The 22,423-nt window shown below is 38.9% G+C and overlaps 1 protein-coding gene across 3 annotated transcripts in view; it reads right to left on the bottom strand.

The window, feature by feature from the left end:
• Positions 1 to 7,114: 7,114 nt before the first annotated feature.
• LOC101845686 (solute carrier family 15 member 4) overlaps positions 7,115 to 22,423 on the bottom strand; it is a 39,441-nt gene continuing 24,132 nt past the window's right edge. For 2 of the 3 annotated variants that reach the window (XM_035969471.1, XM_005097176.3), the window contains exons 4-10: positions 21,378 to 21,513; positions 20,815 to 20,989; positions 18,067 to 18,204; positions 14,576 to 14,623; positions 10,585 to 10,837; positions 8,550 to 8,645; positions 7,115 to 7,691 (exon numbers count right to left, since the gene is read on the bottom strand). In XM_035969471.1, the coding sequence (XP_035825364.1) occupies positions 7,267 to 7,691; positions 8,550 to 8,645; positions 10,585 to 10,837; positions 14,576 to 14,623; positions 18,067 to 18,204; positions 20,815 to 20,989; positions 21,378 to 21,513 (1,271 nt within the window). In that variant the 3' untranslated portion in view covers positions 7,115 to 7,266. The remainder of the gene's footprint in view (positions 7,692 to 8,549; positions 8,646 to 10,584; positions 10,838 to 14,575; positions 14,624 to 18,066; positions 18,205 to 20,814; positions 20,990 to 21,377; positions 21,514 to 22,423) is intronic. The other variant, XM_035969472.1, reaches the window with a different exon arrangement.

Raw genomic sequence — 22,423 nt, 5'->3', positions numbered from 1 at the left:
ATGTGTGTGTCTGCGTGTGTGTGTGTGTTAAAAAAGAAGGCTGAGTTGGGGGAGGGGGGTATACGTTACTCTAACCATAAACTCTAGGTACAGAGTATATGAGTATACAATTTACAAATTTCAAGTTATTGCCACTGTGAGAGACTGTTGTAAAAGGGCTTCATCTACACAGATCATGGGAATCAGATGAAACTTCTATAGAGTCTTGGTCCTGTAACAATATTGCATATTATAGTCATAATAATTCATCTCAAGCAGCAACAATATCACGATACTCATGAAAAAGCATAATATTAAAAGGAAAAGCAGTTTTGCTCCCCCTCCTTAAAAAAAATTAATTAAAAAACAAAAAAAAACAAAGATATGAACACCACGCACAAACAAAAGAATTACAAATACCTCCCCTTTCTCCATCGCAAGCAAAAAAAAAAAACATTAAAAAAATATTCACATCTAAGAAACAAATCAAGAAGGTAGTCACTTTTTAATTATTTGATCAGATTCTTATCTTCAGAAATCATCAGACCTGTATTATACTGTATATGAACCACTTTCACAAACTAGTAGGCTTATAAACCACTAAAAAAAATTACATGTATTGGATCTCAAGCAGACATTGGAAATCAAGGTTCTTCACTCACTTCATCTTGCATTTTACTCAAACTCAAAGACAAAGAAAATGATTGTAAAACAAATTATGCAGCATTAATAAACTAAAATAAAATTGAACAAGCCAGGATACCCGACGACAACATAAACATGCACCTCAGTGCCTATCTACTCTATGGCATGTTGGCAAAAAGTAAATAATATCCACGGCTAGCATCAATTGTGTTAAGCTAATGTTGTATAAAAGATTTCTAGAATTTAGAAAAGCTGGAGAGTTTGGGGGGGTTTTTGCTTCCTACCACCAGCAGAACATTCTTGTCACTGTTCTTTAACATATCTCAGTGCTGCTGAGACATAAGTGTAATCTTATTTCAGTTTGCTTTTTTTGTTTTAGTAAGAATTTCACAGCATTAGCAACAAAATAATTAGATCACACAAGTAATTATCTGCCCGATCACATAAGTGCCAAAGATTAGAGGTTTAGAAGAGAGTATAGTAGTTACCACAAAAAAAGAGGAGATCCAAGGACAATAGATCTAGATGTTTGATAAGAAAGAAGGAACAACCACAACAGAGAACCAGTCAACCATCCACAATCTTACTTTAGTGGTCTCAACAAACTTAAAACATGAACAAAAACTAAAACAAAAAGCTCACAACCCCTGCACACCAAGCTTGGTCAGTTCGAAAGCTAGACAGACATATCAAAAGTTAGAACAGCATAAGGATACCAGTCTTAAAACAGAGGCAATACAAGATACTATCAATTGTCGAACTTTACCATACTTGAATCAAGACAAGACTTCAGACTTCAGTGTGACATTTCTTGCCCCCCCACCCCAAAACCCCAACAAACAACAACCCAACCTCATTTTTTTGCTGCCATAAGTAGAACACCATAAAACATATACAAAAAACTTCAAAATGTGAGGCAGCGTGGTGGAATCAGACTCTCGTCAATTTTTGGGGATGTAGAGTTATTGGTATCACCTTAAAGCTTGTTCAATTGTCTTTGTTTTGATAAAAAAATTATCTTGAATACAAGTCGTGATATTTGTGAAATGAGGAGGTGGAGGTCATCTGTTTTCAGAGGTAAAATTTGTGAGAAAATGGCCGCCAAGATTAGTTATTTCCTTAGCTTAAGAGACAGTGGTAACTGAAAATTTACATTTTTTGTGCCTTAAATCAAATTTTTTTCTGAAAAATTTCCACAGAAATGAATTCTTTAACAGGCATGAAAGGTGTTGAGCCAAAAAACAAAAATTTGATAAAAATTCATAAACCTATGGGAAAATGCAAGTTTCTTCACTTTGATTATTTTGAGGAGAGCCTGATTCCACCACACTGCCTCACAAATCATGTTTCTAAAATACTGCAACGCTTTTAAACCTCATGGTGAGATCAAACTATATGGTATTCATACATTAACGAGAAAAACCACAGCCATTTAAAATACATTTCAATGCGCTTGAAAAAGAAAAGGGAAAAAACAACAGAGAAGTCCATGGGGAAAACAGAAATGGTCACAAAAAGGAAATTGTGAACAAGCCAGCAATAAAAGCTTTGCAGACACATAACTTCATTTCTGATCAACTGTTGGTTTATTATGTTTTCATCTATTTTCCATTCAAATAACAAAATAATAAACAGAAATGAAGTTTTTAGTCCACAAGCTTTTAGAATTGATAGCCACACCATTTTCATTTAGGACTTTACCCCCCTTTTACAAGTGGACTCCTCAACTGTAAAATAATCCTCAAAGGGAAATTGGTCCGAATGAAAACTGCTGCATTTTGAGAGCCTTTTTTTTGTACATCCATGGCTGGATGCATGACACCAACAACCGCCCTTTTGCTGTTTGTCGCAGTCTTTCAACAAGCCATCGATACATAAAGAGTTCAGAGGAGCCTGTGCATTTTAATGGGGGTTGAGCCCTATAGTGTCATACATCATCATTCTCCTTACTTAACAACAAACTATATCAAACATTAGCGCATAATCACAGTTTGTCATGGTGTGGCATGGTGCCCCTTTGTAGTAAGGTATGACATGATGTTTTGCTCAGTAACACAACCCAGAGATCATCTTTTTAATTATGTATAAAAGACAAAGTATGACCATTGTGCATGTGTGCGTGTGTCTGAGAGTCGGTGTGTGCATGTTTCTATGTGTGCGCTTGTGAGTGTGAGTGTATGTGTCTGTACGTGTGTGTGTTTCTATTGAGTGTGTGTGTGTGAGTGTGTGTGTGTGTGTTTCTATGTATGTATGTATGTGTGTGTGTGTGTGTGTGTGTGTGTCTGTGTGTGTGTCTGTGTGTGAGTGCCTATGCATGTTGAAAAAGGATCTTTGGCCAAAACACCCAAACTAAATCACTTGTGTTGGGGATCTTCTACAATCTTTCTCAAATCATTGGGGCTCTCACTGCTTCTGTAGTTAAAAACAATACAAGTCATATCTTTGAACTAAGTTTAGTAAACAACAAGATGCCCGAGAACCCAGTCTCCTTAAAAAAACAAAAGATGGAATGGAACAATTACAAAAAGAAAAAAAAATTAGCTTGAATATGATAAAAGTACAATTCTTTAAATGAACGCGTTGTGTAGGTAGGTGGTAATACAAAAATAAGTATATCTTTCTTTGAATAGGTGGTGCCACCACCAACCTTTGAAGAGAGAAAGAGGGAGGGAAGGGAGGGAGAAAGAACTGGAATCACCGGATCAAACCTGTTAAACAAGACCTCCCTGTCTTATCCTTCTTCCTCACACTGTAAATAAAAATATAATCATTCATTCTCAACTCATTGAGTAAATTTTTGCTAAAACTCGAGACAGGATTAATGTAGTTCTCAAAGTCCCCAGATTTCACAAGAAGTTGTAAAAAAAGACTAAAATGAAAATTTAAAAACCCTTTAAAAAAAAGACAAAGGTCTGATGTATACAATATACAGTGCAGCCTCTCTATAATGACATTATCGGGACCAGAAAAAATGTCATTATAGAGAGTTGTCTTTATAAAGAGGCAACCAAAAATTACTAATGATATATATGGAAAAAAATCGGGACATGGGCATCATGTCACTATTCAGAGGATGTTGTTATATCAAAGGTCGTTATAGAGAGGCTGCACTGTACAAGCATGAGAAAATCACGGTTGACACATCAGCCCTGACAACCCATCACTGACACAATGCTCATGGAAAACATTTCTGCGATCTCATTAAGTATTTGTCGCAAAAATATCATAAGTAATTCATAAAAAAGTGAGAAGCAATATCAGCATGAACCAACAAACTTCACGTCTTGTGGGACGTGCCCACTCACCCAGTGTTACAGAATGTATATCACCGGCAAACTGTTCAACTCTTCTAAGCCCAGATAGCAAATATTTTAAATTTGAATTTCAACAAAATGTTTCATGGGCATATACAAACGATACTGCAAACTAAGAAACTGCAAAATTTAGGGCGTAGCCCATCTAAACAGCTGACTTATGACATGAAGATATCAGGAGAAATAGCAGTTAGCATACATTTAAAAAAACACATTTTGTGACACGCCCCATGGGGACTTCATGATAATAGATAATAGATAGCATTTTCATAGCGCAAATCCAAGCTCAATAGCAAGCTCTATGTGCTTCACAATCTATACTATTATCCCAGGAGACCTGAGAGCATTCTGAAACAACCTCAACTTCCTGGGAAGCATACAGTGCAAACAGCCATTTAAAGGCTCTAAAACACAAACATACTGACAAGATCTTTCACTGTCTATGGCCGGGTACCCATTCCCATCTGGGTGAAGAGAGGAAAATTTGTGTAAAGTGCCTTTTCCAAGGACACAACATCGGGCCAGCGGCTCGAAACCCCGAACCCGCAACCTCACCATGACGAATCCTGTAGCCTAACCACTAAGCCACCGACGCCACAACACTTCATAACACTTTAACATAATATCTAGGGGACAAAAATGGCAGGGTCTTTGCAAAAATGAAGGAAGAAAATTTTATATCCTTTTCGAAGATGCAGTCAAACCAGCCCTAACGGCTACCTGTCCAGGACAATCCCCTGTACACACGACCACTTCCCACTTCTTCTCTGGTGGGTTATTAAAAAATTGCATAGTACAATGGCACTTTCCAAGTCATCCATCTGTCTAAAACAACCACTTTTCCACTCAACAATGAGTGGATATCTTGTGTAATTTCAACAGTATAAGGCTCCAAACTTTAAAACTAAAATATCTCAAAATAACTACGATAAAACTCTGACATCTGGTACCCTGCAGTCTTTACCAGCCACCATTGGCTCCTCCAGATATCTCACCCTGAAATCCTTCCTGATATATATAGAACAGAAAAACTAAAAAAATCTTCTGTCACTCTATTAGTATTGGTCAGATACAGCTGCTGTGGTCTGAATAAGCCAGTGGGATCCGTCAAGCTAGTGAAATGATATTCCTGTCCAAAAAATTATGGTTAAAAATGAGGAATCAAGGAAAAAATGCTCATGGACACAAAATGGAAATTGTAAGATATCAATTCTAAAAGCTTATAGAGACTCATAACTTCATATCTACTCGACAGTTGGTTCATCATTTCTGTTTGATGTCCCATTTAACTATGGAACAGAAATGAAATATATGAGTCTTCAAGCCTTTAAAATTCATATCCTCACAACTTCCATTTTGTATCGTTGCCTATTTTCCCTGTGGATGCCAGGGAAAAAAAATGTTTCTTGAACCATTGTATTTGATCTGCGCTTCTTATAGCACGAATAATACAATGACGAAAGAAAAGATGATATATAAATACATAATCCAAACTGAGACAGGTGCTTTTTATGCTTTTACAGCAACATGGGTCAAAGTTCATAGGGATTTTTTTTTCAATTCTTTTTTTACAAATAAGCATCAGCCTTTTCAATTTTCTGACCTGATCCTGCTATGATGTCCCTAATACACAAACAAAATTGCCTGCTCCACTTAAGCTTGCTCTGATTACTTGCATCATGTCAGCAAAACATACATACAAGGACGCCTTTGTTGTTCTTTCAAGCAACAAATTTCACCTTAAAAATGTACAACCAGCACACACAAAAAAAGAGCAAGATGATTAAATCAAGCTTGATATCTGTACATCATACATAAATACTAATACAGTTTTGTGACACTTTTAGCAATAAATTATAAAAGAAAATGTACAAACCAGAAGAAAAAAAAAAAGCAGTCAGAACAATCAAGCTTTGCATTTTGGCTCAGAAAAAGGCTACTTACTTATGACATATAAAATAATAAAACACATTATTTCTCTTGTCTCCTGCAAAAAAAACCCAACCAAAGCAAGTACACATACCCTTTTCCCCATAAAACCCTGAACTAGCACTATCTTTCCCATTCAGTTTTGCAACATTTCATCACACAAACTTTAAAAATCTTTTTCATTTGGCTGACTCAAAATCTTGGAAGAAAATGAGGGATCAAAACATGTTGATAAAACAAAATTTTTGGACTGATGTCATGTAGATTCCCACTCTAAACACAAAACAAAAAGCGACTGAGAGAGAAAAACGCAGGGTAGTTTGTTTCCCACTTCTGATATTGCAAACTTTCATGGATCCATAGCAGTCAATCACCACAGCCTACAATAGGGAAAATGAATTTCAATATGAATTATTGAAAGGAAAAAAGGGGTGGGTTGGGGGAAATATCATTAAAAAAACCTGAGAGTGGCCATTGTTTGCTTTGTTCTTAAATATTCTCAATACTTTATAATATACATAACGGTAAGTTCTTGGGCAGATTGCTAAGCAAAGGGTTTTGCTAAACAGAGAAAAAAGTAAATAAACATTAGAGAATAGAACAAAAAGATTTAAAGTGTCAACTTTAAAGACACATCTGCAGAATTTTTAATTCTTTTCATAAGTGTGATTCCACCATCCCACAATCAATTTCTGGGGGTTCCAAGAAAAAGCTGTCATACAAATAAAGACATTGTAGGGCATCTTACAATATAGAATCATTCTGTTTCATTATTTCTTCCCTAGATCTTAATCTAAAAATATTGAGCGTCTGCATCATGGTCCCGATTTGGGCACTCTCTTTTTCTTTCGTTTCCTCAAAACTTAAAAAAAAAAATATCATATGCACAGTTGGAATGAAGCTAATGGTGTGAACCTTGACCTGTGGAGCTGATAGGACCCTTGCATCCAAGTTCCTTTGGGTCCTCTGCTGGAATAACACCACTACACACTGAGACATGCGTTCAGTGTACAGAAGGGAAATAAATATCAATGGCATGAAGAAAAGTAACAATAAAACGATATCCATAAACAGAAAGACCTCAAAGAAAAGACGACAATCTCCACTATGAGGTGGAGAGTGTTTTTGAAAAAGTATTCTAGTTGGCCTGCCTCTTAGGAAGAATTCATATCAAAGACAATAAAATAAACCGAAACAACAACCAAAAAAAAAAAATGCAATACACAAACCAAAAAAACCCCCCCCAGCTCCATGAACAATCACAAGTATGTGTATGTGTGTGAGTGAGTGCATGTGTTTATGTGTGTGTGTTTGAGTGTGTGAAGAGACGCAGAGGTAAAAAATGGGTGAGAGGGGGGGAAAGGGGTGCTGGAAGACAAAAGACACACATTCACCCCCACTAGGAGGAAGAGGAGACAGTGACAGTGTTTGAGAAAGTGTCCTGACTGGCCTGCCGTTGCACGTGCTGCGCCCGTGCTCTCACCGCGGGGTTGTGCAGGTTGGGCACCAACTCCTCCGCGCCCAGCTGGAACTTGCGGGCCACCAGCAAGAACAGCCCCAGTGCCGCCGCCTCAACAGCCCCCAGCATGAAGAAGTAGTAGTCCAGGTGGCACTTGTGCTGCACGTCCAAGCTGTCCGGGGTTGGGCACGGGAGGCGACAGTTGATGTTGCCGAAATCCTGGTCGAAGAACCACGTTCGGCTGGCGGCCAGGATGTTCAAGATGGCAGTGCCTAGAAAGCTGCCGAGCCCCGAGAAGAAGTAGAAGAGGCCGGTGATGATGGCTTTCATTGAGCGCGGGGCAACAGAAACCGCAAACTGGAGGCCTGAGGAAAGAGATCAGGAAATAACATATAATAAATAGCAGTTGTATGGCGCAAATTCCCACTCAACAGTTTCACAATCTGTATTATTACCCAAGACTTGATAGCAATAGTAGATGTATAGCACAAATTTCCATTCAACAGCAAGTTCTATGAGCCTTACAATAAATATAATTACCCCAGTGGACAATATAGCATTCCGAGACAATCTTCCTGGGAAGTATACAGTGCAAGCACCCATTTTATAGGTGCTGAAACACTGACATACTGACAAGACGTTTCCACTTTTATGGCTGAGGGCTTATCCCCACCTGGGAGATGAGAGGAAAACTCGTGTAAAGCACCTTTCCCAAGGACACAATGGCAGGCTTGAGCCTAGAGCCCTGCAACCTTGTGAGTCAGGTAGCCTAACCACTAGACTACAGTAGACTACCAACTCTACAAATACAGTCAAATTGTCCAAGGCAATTATGTAAAAACAATGCAAGGCAGGAAGTGGGAAGTGGCCATTTGTACAGGTGATTGTCTTGGACATGTGGCTGTTACAGTGGATTTGATAGTAAGAGAAAGGCTCTAAAATACTAGTAGCTTTTTGACAAACAGTTCTTATTGCAAAAAATCTTCCACTTGAATAGGGAGATAGGGAAATACCAGGATAATATCAGACTTTTCTAAAGCAGCCAAACAGAAAAATGAGTGGTGTACCGTGATCACAAATGTCTGCTTCAAATCTGGCACTTCAAGAAGTCTAGCCCATTTGAGAGAAATGAAAACAATAAAGGGCTGAAAAAAAGGATATTTAGGGGCCCCTAAAATACACATGACAGGCATGAAAAATTATAGCTGACAGACAGCACTTACAGGCCACACTGGCGAACACTTCACTGATCCCGATGAGAGCGTACTGTGGGATCTGCCACAACACTGACATGTCCGCAGCCATATAAGACGTATTTCCTGCAGAGAAAAAGTAAAATGACGGTTTGGGAAGAAATTTGTATTAGATCTTCCCCATCCAACTGAACAAATTTTGTTATTCGCCCTTTGTACCTTCTCCGCCCTTTTCTGAAGCTGTGCAAGATTTAGTCTTTCCACTGTTATTCTCCATTCCTAATGTGGTTAATAAATCTCTTAAGAGTTAATTTCCCAAACCTACTTTTAATTCGATCAAATAATCCTTGGACTGTTATTCTTTAAAATTTTCTATAATGTGGTTAATTGATCTTTGACTGTTATTCTCCACACCAGCCTATAATGTGGTAACTATTACAACTGTGATCTATGATCTCGACAATTGATCTCTTCACCGCTATCTCTCTCAGGGCACATCAGCAGTGGAATTTTAGTTGCAGCGGGGGGTTCCCAGCCGAGCGCCTTATCACGTCGGGGTCATGGCGGTCAGCTCCCTGTCTCCATATTTATGGTAATTATCATTTAATGCACCCAAAGCATGCATTTGTGCTCTTGAGGCCAAAAAAAGAATGGAGATTCATTGTAACTTGTCTGGTTATTTCGTTAGACGCGCTGAAGTCGGTAATGCTATATTGTAAAAATTTTTTTACAAGTGCGAATGGAAAAAAAAAATTTTTTCAATTAATGGCACTACAAAAACTGTCAAACTTTTGGAAAATGAACGACATAACATAGGTGCAGATACTCAGAAAAGACGGTATCAGCGCATATAATAGAAAGCCGTAATTTAGCAATTTAATCCATTTGGCAGACAATTAGCTATGAAGTAATTCTTCCAAATACAACTTTATTGGTCTAATATAATCGTGAATATTCGCATATTTTCTCGAAAGTTTGTAAAAATTACACTGAAATCTTTCTATGACAAAGTAAAAATCGATCTTATTGCCAGAACATCTACAATGTAATACACGAACAGTATCTTTTACACTCCACAAATTCCTTACTTTTCTTAAAACGCTAAGACTAGGTTTTGTAAATTGACTGAATAACAGGGACTACTTCTCCTAATTGGGTTATAAGAATAATTTCTAGCTTTCCAGTGACACTGAATCAGCATCAGACTTTTCCAGCTTTTATATTCGTTTCTATGACCATTTGCAATAAATGACAATGTTCCGATTCTTTACATTCATAAGTGTCCATGCATATTTCCAACACGAAAACTAAGAACGAAGGTGTCAGCTGTCATTATTTTTATTCCATAAAAGAAGTTTATCTCTATTCATGTATTTACAGTTTTGTGGGGGGGGGTTTTAAATCGCAGAATATATCTTTCTTAGTTGTATGCAGGCTGCCACAGACAGCATGACTCATGAGCAAACACAGTGTAAGTTTCTCTTGTTTAATAGTAAAACAAGAGCTAACGTCGAGTGTCTTTAGGTAAAACAAGCAGATGTGCATTTTTCTTCTAAAAAAACTTGACTGTTACTACTAGCGCAGATTTAAGATTTCTCATGGTAAAAGACATGATATTCGTAGTCAGTTTAACACAGATTTTGGAGAGATCTGTCGTGCCCTTTTTAAATAAACAATCATTTATTCATAAGTTTGTAACTAAAATAGGACAAACTGGGAACTCTACAAACACTTGTCTAGAACAAAAACTAAGGGACAGGAATGAATCATTCTAACGCAGAATAAATCTCAAGACATTGAGCTTTTAGTACAACAGTGTAATGGTTTGCTGTGTGGGGTGGGGAAGAAGTTATAGCGTTTCAAACGTAGGCAAAAATGCGGCCTTCTTAACCGTCACTGGCAAAGTGGCTTCACGGCTCATTAACCCAGAGACCCCGAGCTAAGGAGCTCCGGAGGGCTGCTGAGCCACGGTAACTAAAATTAATAGAATCGGGCGAAAAGTGACACCATGCTCTAACCTACCTATAATTTGGTTAATCCCTCAATTGTTATTCCTCATACCTACCTATAATCTGATTAATCCCTTTACTCAGACAAGGGTGGTCGGGGTATGGCCAAAACTCCTTCAGCCGATAATGCTCCACCACCCCTGCCACAAACATGGCCGCCATGGCAAAGACCATGCCCAGGACCACGCGCTTCGTGAAAGTGAACGGGTAGCCAGCCTGAGACAGACGGGGGTAGATGACGCGGTCGAACAATGGCAGGAGGATGATGACGAAGATGGCGTCGAACAAGGAGAACCAAGCCGCAACGATCTGAGGAGGAGAAGGAGTGGGAGTGTTTATTTCAAATGTCCTCTTTTTTGGGTCTTTCACTCACTTCAGAGGATGAACTCCGTTTTCCAAGGAGTAGAAAGAAGAAGTGGGAAGGAGAATGTTGATTTCATATAATATAGCTGAAATTGTTCACGATGGCTACACGTTTTCAAGGAGAAAGGTCATTATCAGTTAGACGTCTCGGTCAATGTCATTTTAATGAATTTTTTAAGTTCAACTGTATCTCCTTCTGTTTTGGTCTTTCACTCATTTCTGAAGATTGATTCTGCATTCGGAGGAGTAGACTGAAGGAGAGGAAGAAGAATGTTGATTTTATTTATCGCCTTTCGTTGGTCTTTCACTCACTCCAAAAGAAAGACCCTGCAGTGTGAGGAGTAGAAAGAATATGATTTTTTGTTCGTTTTCTTTTGTTTCTTTTTTTTGGGTTTTTTGTGTGTGTGTGTGTGGGGGGTGGGGGTGGGGGTGGGGGTTGAGTCTCCTTTCATCTTTCATACAATTGAATCTGTGAAGGAGTAGTTAGGCATTCATCGTTGCATACAGAAGGTGCAAGTTCAATTACCGGGTGGGGTGTGTTATTTATGGAAGATTTCCATCAGTCAGCCAAGTTTGTTGCAATTCTCTCAGCACCTGTTAACTCAGAAATCATGCACAGAGAAGCCTACCTCCTAAATATATAAATCATGCAGTGGAAAGGGGGTGGGCTTAAGACTATTACAACTATACTCATGTTGTAGTGAAACAAGGGCAAGCGCGTACTACTATAGCCAATTATACTTCGTGGGGGCGGGGGCGGATAAGCATAAGAGATGAAGAATTTTAAGGAGGAGGAGTGATGGGCAATTGGAATCTCACCCCTTGATTCGAATGGTAACCTTCCATGTGATAGATCAGGCTCAATTCCCTTGTGTTATGTCAAAGAATGATTGAAATACCCTTACAGAAAGGGTCAAAGCAGCCTGCCTCCTCAACAATCAAAATTGAAAAATGTAAGAAAACCAGTTTTCATAAAAAATAAAAGTAACTTACATTCAAGCATATTTCAGGCCTCTGGTCAGGGAATAGATTGGATTTTTAATGTGTATTGCATACTACAATAGCCAATTATACCTTTGTGGGGGAGGAGGCGGAGGAGTATAGGAGAGGAAGAATTTCAGGGAGGAGTGAAAGGCAATTTGAATGTAATGAGAGCATTTCTATGTTCATGCTGAATCTTTGCATACAGGTGATCTGGTATATCCATCCAACATTACCCCAATGGATAAAGTAAGTTTATTTTATCTTATAAAACTATTTTAGTTTTCAAAAATCAACATGCACAGACAAATGTGTCACAACACTGTTGAATCAACTCAGGCAATCATCAATTTTCAGGCATATTGAGTAATTGGCATCATCTTAAAGCTGGCTCACTTTTCTTTCTTTTGAAGACAAAATACCCATCTATCTTAAACAGAAGTCGAGATATTATATAATAATTTGTCATTGGAGTAGGAAGTAAAATAAGCAAGAGAATGATTACCAAAATGTAAATTTCAAAACTTGAGTGTCCTTGGAAAGGGACTGCAAATTAAAATTTTGTTTGCCTTTGATCAATGTTTTTCGGTCAAATCCAAACGGAAAAGTGTTTTTACATACTTATCTATGGTACATAAAGAAATTCAGTGGGAGAAGGCAATAAATTTGGGAATGAAAACTCTGAAATATCAGATAAAACGATCTACACAATCTTTTAATAAAAATAAATACAATTACAAAAACTGAGGAAAAACATGCAATCGGCTTAAAATATTTCTCATCGGAGCCTTCATGGCACACATCAAAGATCTATTATTACGAGACCACACAACTTTATACACTGACACATTAGCCATTACAGAATCTATTATCTATTTATGGTGGCCGAATTCTGCTATTTAAAAGGCTTTTTAATAGCTGCATCGATCGACATGCTGTTTTTGCCAAAAGATTCTTTAAAATATTCTCCAGATCAAGTCGCCTTTCGTTTTTTCAGTTTTGAGAGAGTTTTGCAGCAAAAAGCTAAATTTCTTTATTTCGCCGAACGCTTTTGTAGGCCGACGCTTCTGTCTCTGCAATTTGAGAAAATCCGGTGCGGAAGTGATATTTTGAGAGGCGCATTTTGTTTCGAGAGTATAGATCTGGATCTAGACCTTCTAATTTTTTGCATCTCTCAAGATTTATTGCTCCATTCCAGTAGAGTAGGCCAATGACTTTCTGTTGATGTTAATGCACCGATCATTCCTTTCATCGAAATGGGGCCCAGCTAGTATACTTTAAAAGCTTTTAAAAAGACAACAGAATATGCTATTAATGCTAGAGTCAACAGAAATACATTGACACAATAACTGTCAGTTAAAAGTTGGGGAAAAAGCTAGAAAGGTAGACAGAAAAAAAGAGAGGGAAAGAAAAAAAGCAGGAACTAGCTACCAGTGGCACCCTGAAACTACCCACTTGACTATTAACAACCCCCCCCCCCCTTTCACCCACACACAATTTATTTAGCAGCCACACGAAGTTATACATTCATTTACAACTCTGAATGGACAAGGATAAAAAGAAACGTTTTGTTAATTTCTTTTAAGGAAAAAGAAGCATATTGACAAAACGGTCATTTAGTGGACAGAAAAGAAAAGAAAGACAGACAGACAGCAAGAAGCAAGAGAGGGAAAAGAAAGAAGTAGGACCTACCACTGGTACCCTCCTATCAAAAAATGTCATTGTAGAAGTTTTATAGCCCTCGCAGGCACTATTTAGATCAATTAAGAGGTGGGCTTCACCTCTGCAGTCAGGGGGCCAACCCAGGCTAAGAGGGATGCAACATCCCAGTAGAAAGACTGAGATACTCGAAAAAAAACTTCTCTCCACTTGGGAATTGAAGTCGGGTCTCCTGTGTGCAACAGCGAAGTGTAGAACCACTACATGACAGAAGCCTGTGCCTTCCAACCATTTGATTACACTTCCATAATGGTTTTGAAAAATAGAAGAGAAATCACAAAGTGGAATCATAATGTAACGAGGGGTGGGGGTGGAAGGGGTGGAAACGTGCATAAGACGAACCGGTAAGCAAGCTGGTGATGATTATATATAAAATCACAAGGGACATTGTTATTAGGCAGTCAAGAGCAGGGTTAAACTTGTACAAGATGCGATTTTTTGGGAGCATTGGTATACTTTCAAAAACTGTCAAGAGAGAACCCTCCCCCTTTAACAAAAAAGTAAATAAATAAACCAACAAACAATGCTTTGCCACAGTGTGTGGGTTTTTAGGAGAATTGCTATGACCCAAAAAAAACTCTCAAATGTGATGAAACAAAAAGAGCAAAATTGCGGTGAAGTGTGGCTTTTGAGAGCATCAATGTGATCTCAAAATCTACAATAAGCGAAGAAATATAATTTAAATAACAGCAGGGATTGCACTGGTATCTATTACATGGGAGAATTTGTGCGTGAAAGCTTTTGAATTAAAATTTGTCTGGTGTTTCAGGGGTGAGGTGAGGGGTGGAGCCAGGAATGCTTGAATACTATGCATGGTTCAAGCAAAATAAGCCTCTATGGTGATCGAGGCAGCGAGAAAACTACAAAAACATGTAGAAAAAACCCCACAAATAAATATTTAAATGATGAAATACATAAACAAGCAAAACAAGAGATATTCAGGGGGAATACTCTACATGTTGTCATGCAGTCTGACAAACAAACCTGGGGTCTATCCCTTGTATCTGTCCAGTTCTGATGCAGATGATGAAACTAGCGCACAAGAGAGAACAAGGAGGAGGGCATGTTCATTTTGTTGTACTACATATATCTGGATCAAAATCACTAAATATCTTAAATTGATCAGAGCAGGCTCTGGCCGCCACTGGGGCAAAATTCAAAATTAATTCCTATCAAAACTGAAAATACTCCAATAAGTGTGAAAACATACAGAGTACCTTTGAAATCGAAATGTGGCTGCCTGAAGGCAAAGGACCCCACAAAGTCGTAAAAACTGTTATACACAGAAAAAATCTGTTGTGCTGCAAGTTGATGAACTAGCAGTCGATTATCCCTGAAACCTAGAAGGGAATGCAAAGAAGAAGAAAAACAACTAACACGTCCAAACAGCCAATGACGAACAATGTAACCAGGAATAACAATCCCACCAGGAAAGCAAAACAAAAACAGGTCGCAAGTTTAGTGCCGTCTTGTATTATAACTCCATTTTTCCAATTTTGATCTTCTTCCATTTCTTCTTCTTCTTCTCAATTGCATCACACTTGAAGACCGATGTCTATCATATATGGGGTGGTCCAGTATAGTTCACCTGTTTGTCTGTATAACTTCTTCTGTAGTATTAATTTGTTTGGTCATGTGTCATGTCTTAGGGCTCTATGTGGCCTGCATCCCTGGAGGATGTGTCCTACAGTTTGCTCTGCTCCAGTTTTGAAGTAAGTAAATGTTTGTTCAGTGTGTACATCAGATAGAACACATCTGTTACAAAACAGATTTAAGTTTTGATGTAAATTACTTTGAAAACACTGAATTCCAGACGTGAAAAAGGGAGTGCATACAAAATTAAACGTAAATTTTTCTGAACACGGGCATTAACCGTAATAATTTTGGCTTCAAAGGGAACATTTTTCTACAGCCTTGACACTGTGGCAAAAACTATCAACAATCGGAAATTTGAACAAGTACAAGATGGCCTGTGAGATATCGCTGACATGCGACAAAGATACCATTGGCTAACATCCCAGTTAGCATAAAATCAAGCGTTTATTAAGTAAAAGTAAGGTATAGTCTCCCAATATCAAAACGTTTCACCTAGTGCACAATAGCCAGGGTCTTTCTTTTCTTGGACAAACACATCTACTCAACTGGGCATACATTGTGATCACTTTATCAGACACATTTATTCAACGCTGTCCTCTGCTAGTAGTTTTTGGTATGTCAGAATGTTTGCGGGTCCGTGAGTTGTGTATGTCTGTGTATGCGTATATGTGTGTGTGTGTGTGTGTGTGTGTGTGTGTGTGTGTGTGAGTGTGTGTGTGTGTGTGTGTGTTGTTGTTGTTATATAGTCTCACAATGTACATTTTCTGTCTTTTGATTTGTAAATTGTACTGAATGGTAATTCTGCACTGTACAGTGTTTAGAGCTTTACAGGAATTAGGCACTACAAAAGTGCCCATTGTTATTATTATTATTATTATTATTATTATTATTATTACCATCATTGTTGTTGTTATTATTATTATTATTATTACCATCATTGTTGTTGTTATTATTATTATTATTCTATAATATTATTATTAATATAATTATTATATCATTATTTACTGCAAGTAGCTTTCACAGACCCTTCCATTGACTCCAATATTCCCATTACTATAAAGCTATCGCGACTGTTTGGATGTGAGAAATGGAAAGCCACACCTGATGCACTCAAAAAAGTCCATAGATTTGTCAACAGTTGTCCCCCCCAAAAAATGTCAAGATTAAATGGCAAGACACAGTCAGAAATGAAGAAATTTGGGACAAGACAGGACAAGAGCCAATGGGAGATGAGACAGAGCTGTGTAGACAGCGCTGGACAAGACACACCATTTGAAAACCAAGCAAGAAACAGCATCAACAGACATGTACTTCGTAGAATCCTCAGGGAACAGGTGGCAGGGCAGGCCATTTGTTTTAGTAAGAGTTTTATGACACTTGCAACACAATAAGGTCATATAAGTGCCGAAGATTAGGTGTTACAAGAGATTAACAAACAGTTAATAGAAGGAAGGGAGATAAGGACGATAGTTGTTTGATAAGAAAGAAGGAGCAAACCACACCAGAGCACCCGCCAACCACCCACTGGGGATAGGCCATGGGAGGCCATAGTTTTTGTAAAGTTTTTAAGGGAACTTGCAGCATAATAAGGGCATTTAAGTGCTTAAGAATATAGGTGTTACAAGAGAGTAACATAAACATGAAAAAGAAGGAAAGATAAGCACGATAGATGTTTGATAAGAAAGAAAGAGCAAACCACACCGCCATCAACCACCCACCCATGGGAGACATGGAAACTACATGGAGAAGGATATGTTGAAGGAGGGGCACAACTGGGGTCAGTAGGGCAAGATTGCCCAAGACAGAAAAGGACTGAAATAGCTTGTCCATGGCATTTGCCTTGCTAAAAGTGTGGGGCATTGATGAAGATAAGTCTCATTGCAATCACCAAGCCAGGGGCAGCAACCTTTAGAGAAATTTGTCCTAATGACTGTCATATACCCTCACAAAGCCACCTTTCCATAGAAGGAAGCACACCATGACCATATTCAGTGGGATAAGAAATCAAAATTTGATTATCCAAAGTTTTTTAAAAAAACATTACAGAAGAATTTACAGGTCTGACGTGTTTAAATGAAAATTGTCCTTATTTGTTTCTGTAATTTTTCCTGAAAGTTTAACACCCTCTAGATAATTTATGAGGCAAAATACTTTGAGATTGCCTGTCACGGCCAACCCAGGCTGAGAGGGATACAATACCTCAGCACACAGACAAATATGCTCGATAACAAATGTCCCCATTTGAGAACTGAACTCACACCTTCTACGTGAAACTGTGAGTGAAGATAATCAATATTACATCACAGATGCCAGTGGATTCAGTATCACAAACCACCGGTTGGAATTAATCAGAAAGCCAGCCCCAAAATAACACCCCCCCCCCCCCTCCTGAATTCGGACACAAACTGAAGTGGTATAAGCATGTCACATGATCATCTGGACTAGCCAAGACTATTCTATAGGAAACAAGACAAGGATGAAGACAAAGAAGCAGACAGAAGAAACAATGAAAAAGGCAACATCAAAGAGTGGACTAGCTGTAATTCGAACATTTCACTGGAGAAAGCTGAGAATTGCGAGGAGTGGAAGAGGCTGTTGCAAAATCTACATAGGTGCCCTAAAGATAAGCCAAACGATGGGATAGGTGAAGGAGTAGGTGTAGGTGTAGGTGACGGGTGAAGAATAGACTTAGTTTTAGTTTTAGTTTTGTGTCACTTGCTACACAAATCGGTCATAGAAGTGCTGAAGATTAGAAGCGTTGCAAGAGACCAACATACAAAGAAAAGGAGGTGGAGGGATAAGGATGATTGATGTTTGATCAGAAAGAAGGAAAAAACCACACCGGAGCATCTGCAAACTACCCACCCCAGCAGACTTACTTGAGGTTTCTGGCTGGACGTGGTGTTGTGGAATGGGACAGCACTGGGTACCACAGTAGTGCTCAAATTGTACAAGGGTTGGCTGGGAGTGAACCCAAGCCTCATGTGTAAACCTTGGAACAGAAAAGTGGTCTGCATCTGTGGACGTAATTATTTCAATGTTAATGTTTTCAAAACCATTCAAGAGACAGGGAAAAGCAGAGGAGGGGGGCGGGGTAGAGGTGTAAAGACGTAAAACATACATTTACAATTATTTTTTAAAAATTGGGGTCTGCAGGAGCACAGTAAGTATAACTCTTTCACTAAGTACTGATGTCATTTCCAATTGTGCTAAAAAAAAAACACCGTAGTTTCTAATAGTACCCCTTGAAGCACACTTGAAGCAATTTCAAACTTAGCCTATGTATCTTTATGAGCGAAGCGACCTAAAGTCGAGCGCGACAGTCGCTCGCGATCAGTCGCGAGGTGTGTACTCTTATGCATGACTACGCTGCGCCCAAATTTTCAGTCGCTTGCGACAAAATTGTCTCCTGCGCGATGCGACATTACATCAAGCGCGACTGGTAAATCGCAAGAGCGACTGGCAGTTCATAACAGAAAGACAGTAGCAAGGGGTTTTTTTTGCACATAGCCTCGAACCTTGCCTTCACCGACACACACAAACACACACACACACAATCACGGCGTGTCGACCATGGGCACGCCTTGCGAGGTATTTTGACCAATGGCGATGCTCTAAACCTGCCACACCCCCAGTCTGTCTCACACGACGTGACTCTCGATCGCCACATGGACTAATCAGACGCGACAGTCGTGAGCCACTTTACGTCGCGTCGTGTATAAGGAGACAGCATATTTATAATCCTACTTGATAGACTTTAGAGCAACAAGGACAAGACGTGACATAACGTCGCGTCCCACATAAGGATACAAGCTCTTACGATGAGACCCAGGGAGAGCAAACGTTAAAAGGGGGCTCTCCTGGCCTAGAGGTTAAGGTGATAGCCTCTCATTCAAAGGTCCCGGGTTCGAATTCGGGTAGTGGCTGAAAAATTTTCTTCTCTAAAATTGTCTCCTTTCACCTCCTGTCCTGCTCTCTAGCAATGTTCTGTCGTCTGCTTTCGTCTCCATTTTCTTCCCCCACCCCTCACCTCCTTTGCTGCCCTCCTCTGGGCTTATAACTCTTTCTGCAGCTTTCTACTGCTACTCCTTGGCTCCTTAGAACTGCTGTTTTTCAGCCACATCCCTGATCTTAAGGTAGGAAAGATCTACACCCAGCCTTCTCGAACAAAGGCGAAAAATCTAGGAGGTCCCATGTGCAAGTTGCGCATATTTCAGATCCCTTGGTGACTTGGTGGTCTAAAATCGATTAGAGTAAGCTTCGGCCATCACCCGCGCAAAATTCAAAATTTCCTACCAACTGAAAATGCTTAATGTGTCCCGCGTGCTCATATGACCTTATGCAGTTGCAAGCGCCATAAAACACCTACCAAAAAAAAAAAAGTTAAAACAAAAGAATGTTTTGTCAAATTCACACTGGATACAGGCAAGGCTGTTACTGTGATGCTGTTATGATGTGTACCCCCTCACGTTAGATTGGAGAAGGACAAACAGAAAAAAAGTAGAGGAAAATGAATGGAAAGGGAGCAAGAACTCAAGTCCATCACAAGGTACTGGCATCATTTAAAGCAGAGCAGCGTCAAAAAACAGAAACGGATCCACAACCCCCCCCCCCCCCCCCTCCAAAAAAAAAAATCCTTGTATGTTTGTCTAAAAAAAAAAAAGGTTTTGGCCCAATTTTTTTTTTATGTCCCCCCCCCCCCCCCCCCAAGTCATGACCTTAACAAATAAATTATAAAGATGCTGACTTGTGTCTAGCAAAAAAAATAAACAAGACCATTTGACCACAACAAAGGAAAATAATTCTGATTTTGGGACTAGCAAAATAATGCATTCGACAACCAGCAAAAAAAAATGCATTTAACCACAACAAAGACAGAGAAGCTGACCTGTGTCTAGAAAAACAGCCCCATACATTCCACAACAACCAACCAACGTAGCTGAATGGCTACAAATTAAATCTTGAACTTTTCAAACTTTGTGGAAACACGGGAACTCAAAATTTAGGCATCATAATAATATTGTCTTTCTTGCATGGAAACTATCTTTATATATTATGATACGAGTCATGACATGGTGAAATCATGCCCTCATCAATTTCTGGGCAGGTGGAATTATTGGTATCCCCTGTAAGCTTGTTCATATGTCTTACTTTGGTGAAAAAAAAATTGAAGGAGGTGGAGGTCACATGGTAAAATTAGTAAGAGTAAGAGTTTTATGACTTCCAAAACTTGAGTGTCCTTGGAAACTGCAAATTTATATTTTTTTCAGCCTTTGATCAAAGTTATTTAGTAACATTCACACATAAATGTGTTTTTAAACGGACATAAAAGGTGTTCAGCCAAAACAAACAAAAACCCAAACAATTCTTAAAATTGCCCACTGGGCAGAAAAATACTCCTCTCTTTAAATTCAATATTTCGACAAGAGGCTGGTTGCATCACAATGTCACACAGTGCATGATCCAGATAATTCAGAAACCCAGATTTCCAGATTCATCCAGAAAATCAGGACCTTTGAATAACAAATATAAAGATGCTGATATGCATTAAGCAAAAAAACTAAAAGCATTTGACCACAGCCAAAAGAAAAACAACCCCCAAAACCAAAAAAAACAGAAGCCCTGACCTGGAAGTAGACAATCCAGTAAGGTATGAGAACGGCGAAGACAGCCAGAATCATCTTCAGTTTCTTCACGTCGTCAACCAGCGAGTTGTGGAAGATCCCGCCGTATCTGTGCTTGGCATAGTCCAGGAAGCTGATCCTTTCCTCTACAGACGCTTCGTCAATCTCCCGAGAAGAGCTGGAAGAGACAGGTTATTTTTGGCAGTTGAGAAATAGTCAAACCTGTTCTAATTACCACCTGTCCACAACAATCACATGAATGTATAAACGACCATTTTCCACTTCCATCCTGGCATTTTTTTTTCATATCATAAATGACTTAATCCTAGTCATTCACCTATTGAGGACAACCACTTTTCTCCTAAAAAAATGGGAGGCCACCTTGGACAATTTTTACTGTACTCATACCAGCAGTCACAAAAATTCTTTTATTCTTTTTTTTAAGGTTACAGTATTACAGACAACATCTCTTTGACCCGCTTATAAGAATATTATAGAAACAACAACAACAACATATCAACAACTACAGAAATACAACCACAATATCTCTTTGTTGATTTATTTACCCTTCTGACTCTGTTTTCGAGTGGATGCGCTGGAGCTGCTGTCGTTGGCGTTTCCTCTTCCAAGCTTCGCGAATGATGCGGAAAATGTTGGATAAGATGCTACCATCTGGCGTGCGGCAAACATATGAGCAGCGACCTGATGACAGGAGAATGGAAAGATAGAATGAATGAAGAAAAAAAAGGAAAAGAACATAAGACAAAAAGGGGAAAAAAAGATGGAAAAGAAAGAAAGACAATGCGAAAAGTTCAAAAGAAAGAAAGAAAATGTTTTTAGTTGTCTCTTCATCATTGCAGGGCACAAAAAGTAAACCAATATAGCATAAAGACAGTCATCCATCAGTCTGTAGTGACAAAACAGAGCCTGCCAGAGGAAAGCTGTTTTACTCTACCCTCAGAGCAAAATAAGACAAAATGATGTAGCTTCTGAAAATGACACATCCCCACATGGACATTTAACTCTTCTATATATAGTATGTCAGTTCATCTGGTACATGGCATTACTCAGTTGTTTATAGTTATAAAAAATATATACCAAACCATAGCAATTTCATTTTATATATAAAATCAAATTGTATGCTTACTGCTTGGAACTTTCATTTCAACTCAGTTTGGTGCTAATGTTCTGCAAATAGGTTTTGTTTAGTTTTAGTAGAGGTTTTACGACGCTCGCAGCTGCATTAGGTCATATATGAGCACCAGAAGATTAGAGGTGTTACAAGAGAGTAACAAACATAAAAAAGAAGGATAGATAAGGGCGATAGATGTTTGACAGGAAAGAAGAAGCAAACCACACTAGAGCACCCGCCAACCACCCATGCAAATAGGTTAAATGAAGGCAGAGTTACAGAGGATTAATGAAGCTGGAAAAATGGATGACAAAACTGACAGTGTCGAACGGAGGAAGAGCTATCCGTAAACCTAGAGTGAAACTCATATTCTTCATGTGCAAGGAGGAGCGAGAAGCCATCACATCACAAATGCCAGTTGTATCTTTGTACTGCCATATTCCCAAGAATTTTCTAGTGTACTGGTTGGTATGTGGGGGG

Source organism: Aplysia californica, unplaced genomic scaffold (genome assembly GCF_000002075.1).
Source record: "Aplysia californica isolate F4 #8 unplaced genomic scaffold, AplCal3.0 scaffold00148, whole genome shotgun sequence".
NCBI classification, from domain to species: domain Eukaryota; kingdom Metazoa; phylum Mollusca; class Gastropoda; order Aplysiida; family Aplysiidae; genus Aplysia; species Aplysia californica.
Note: the sequence above shows the minus strand (reverse complement) of the source record. Positions and strands in the feature narration are given on the sequence as shown.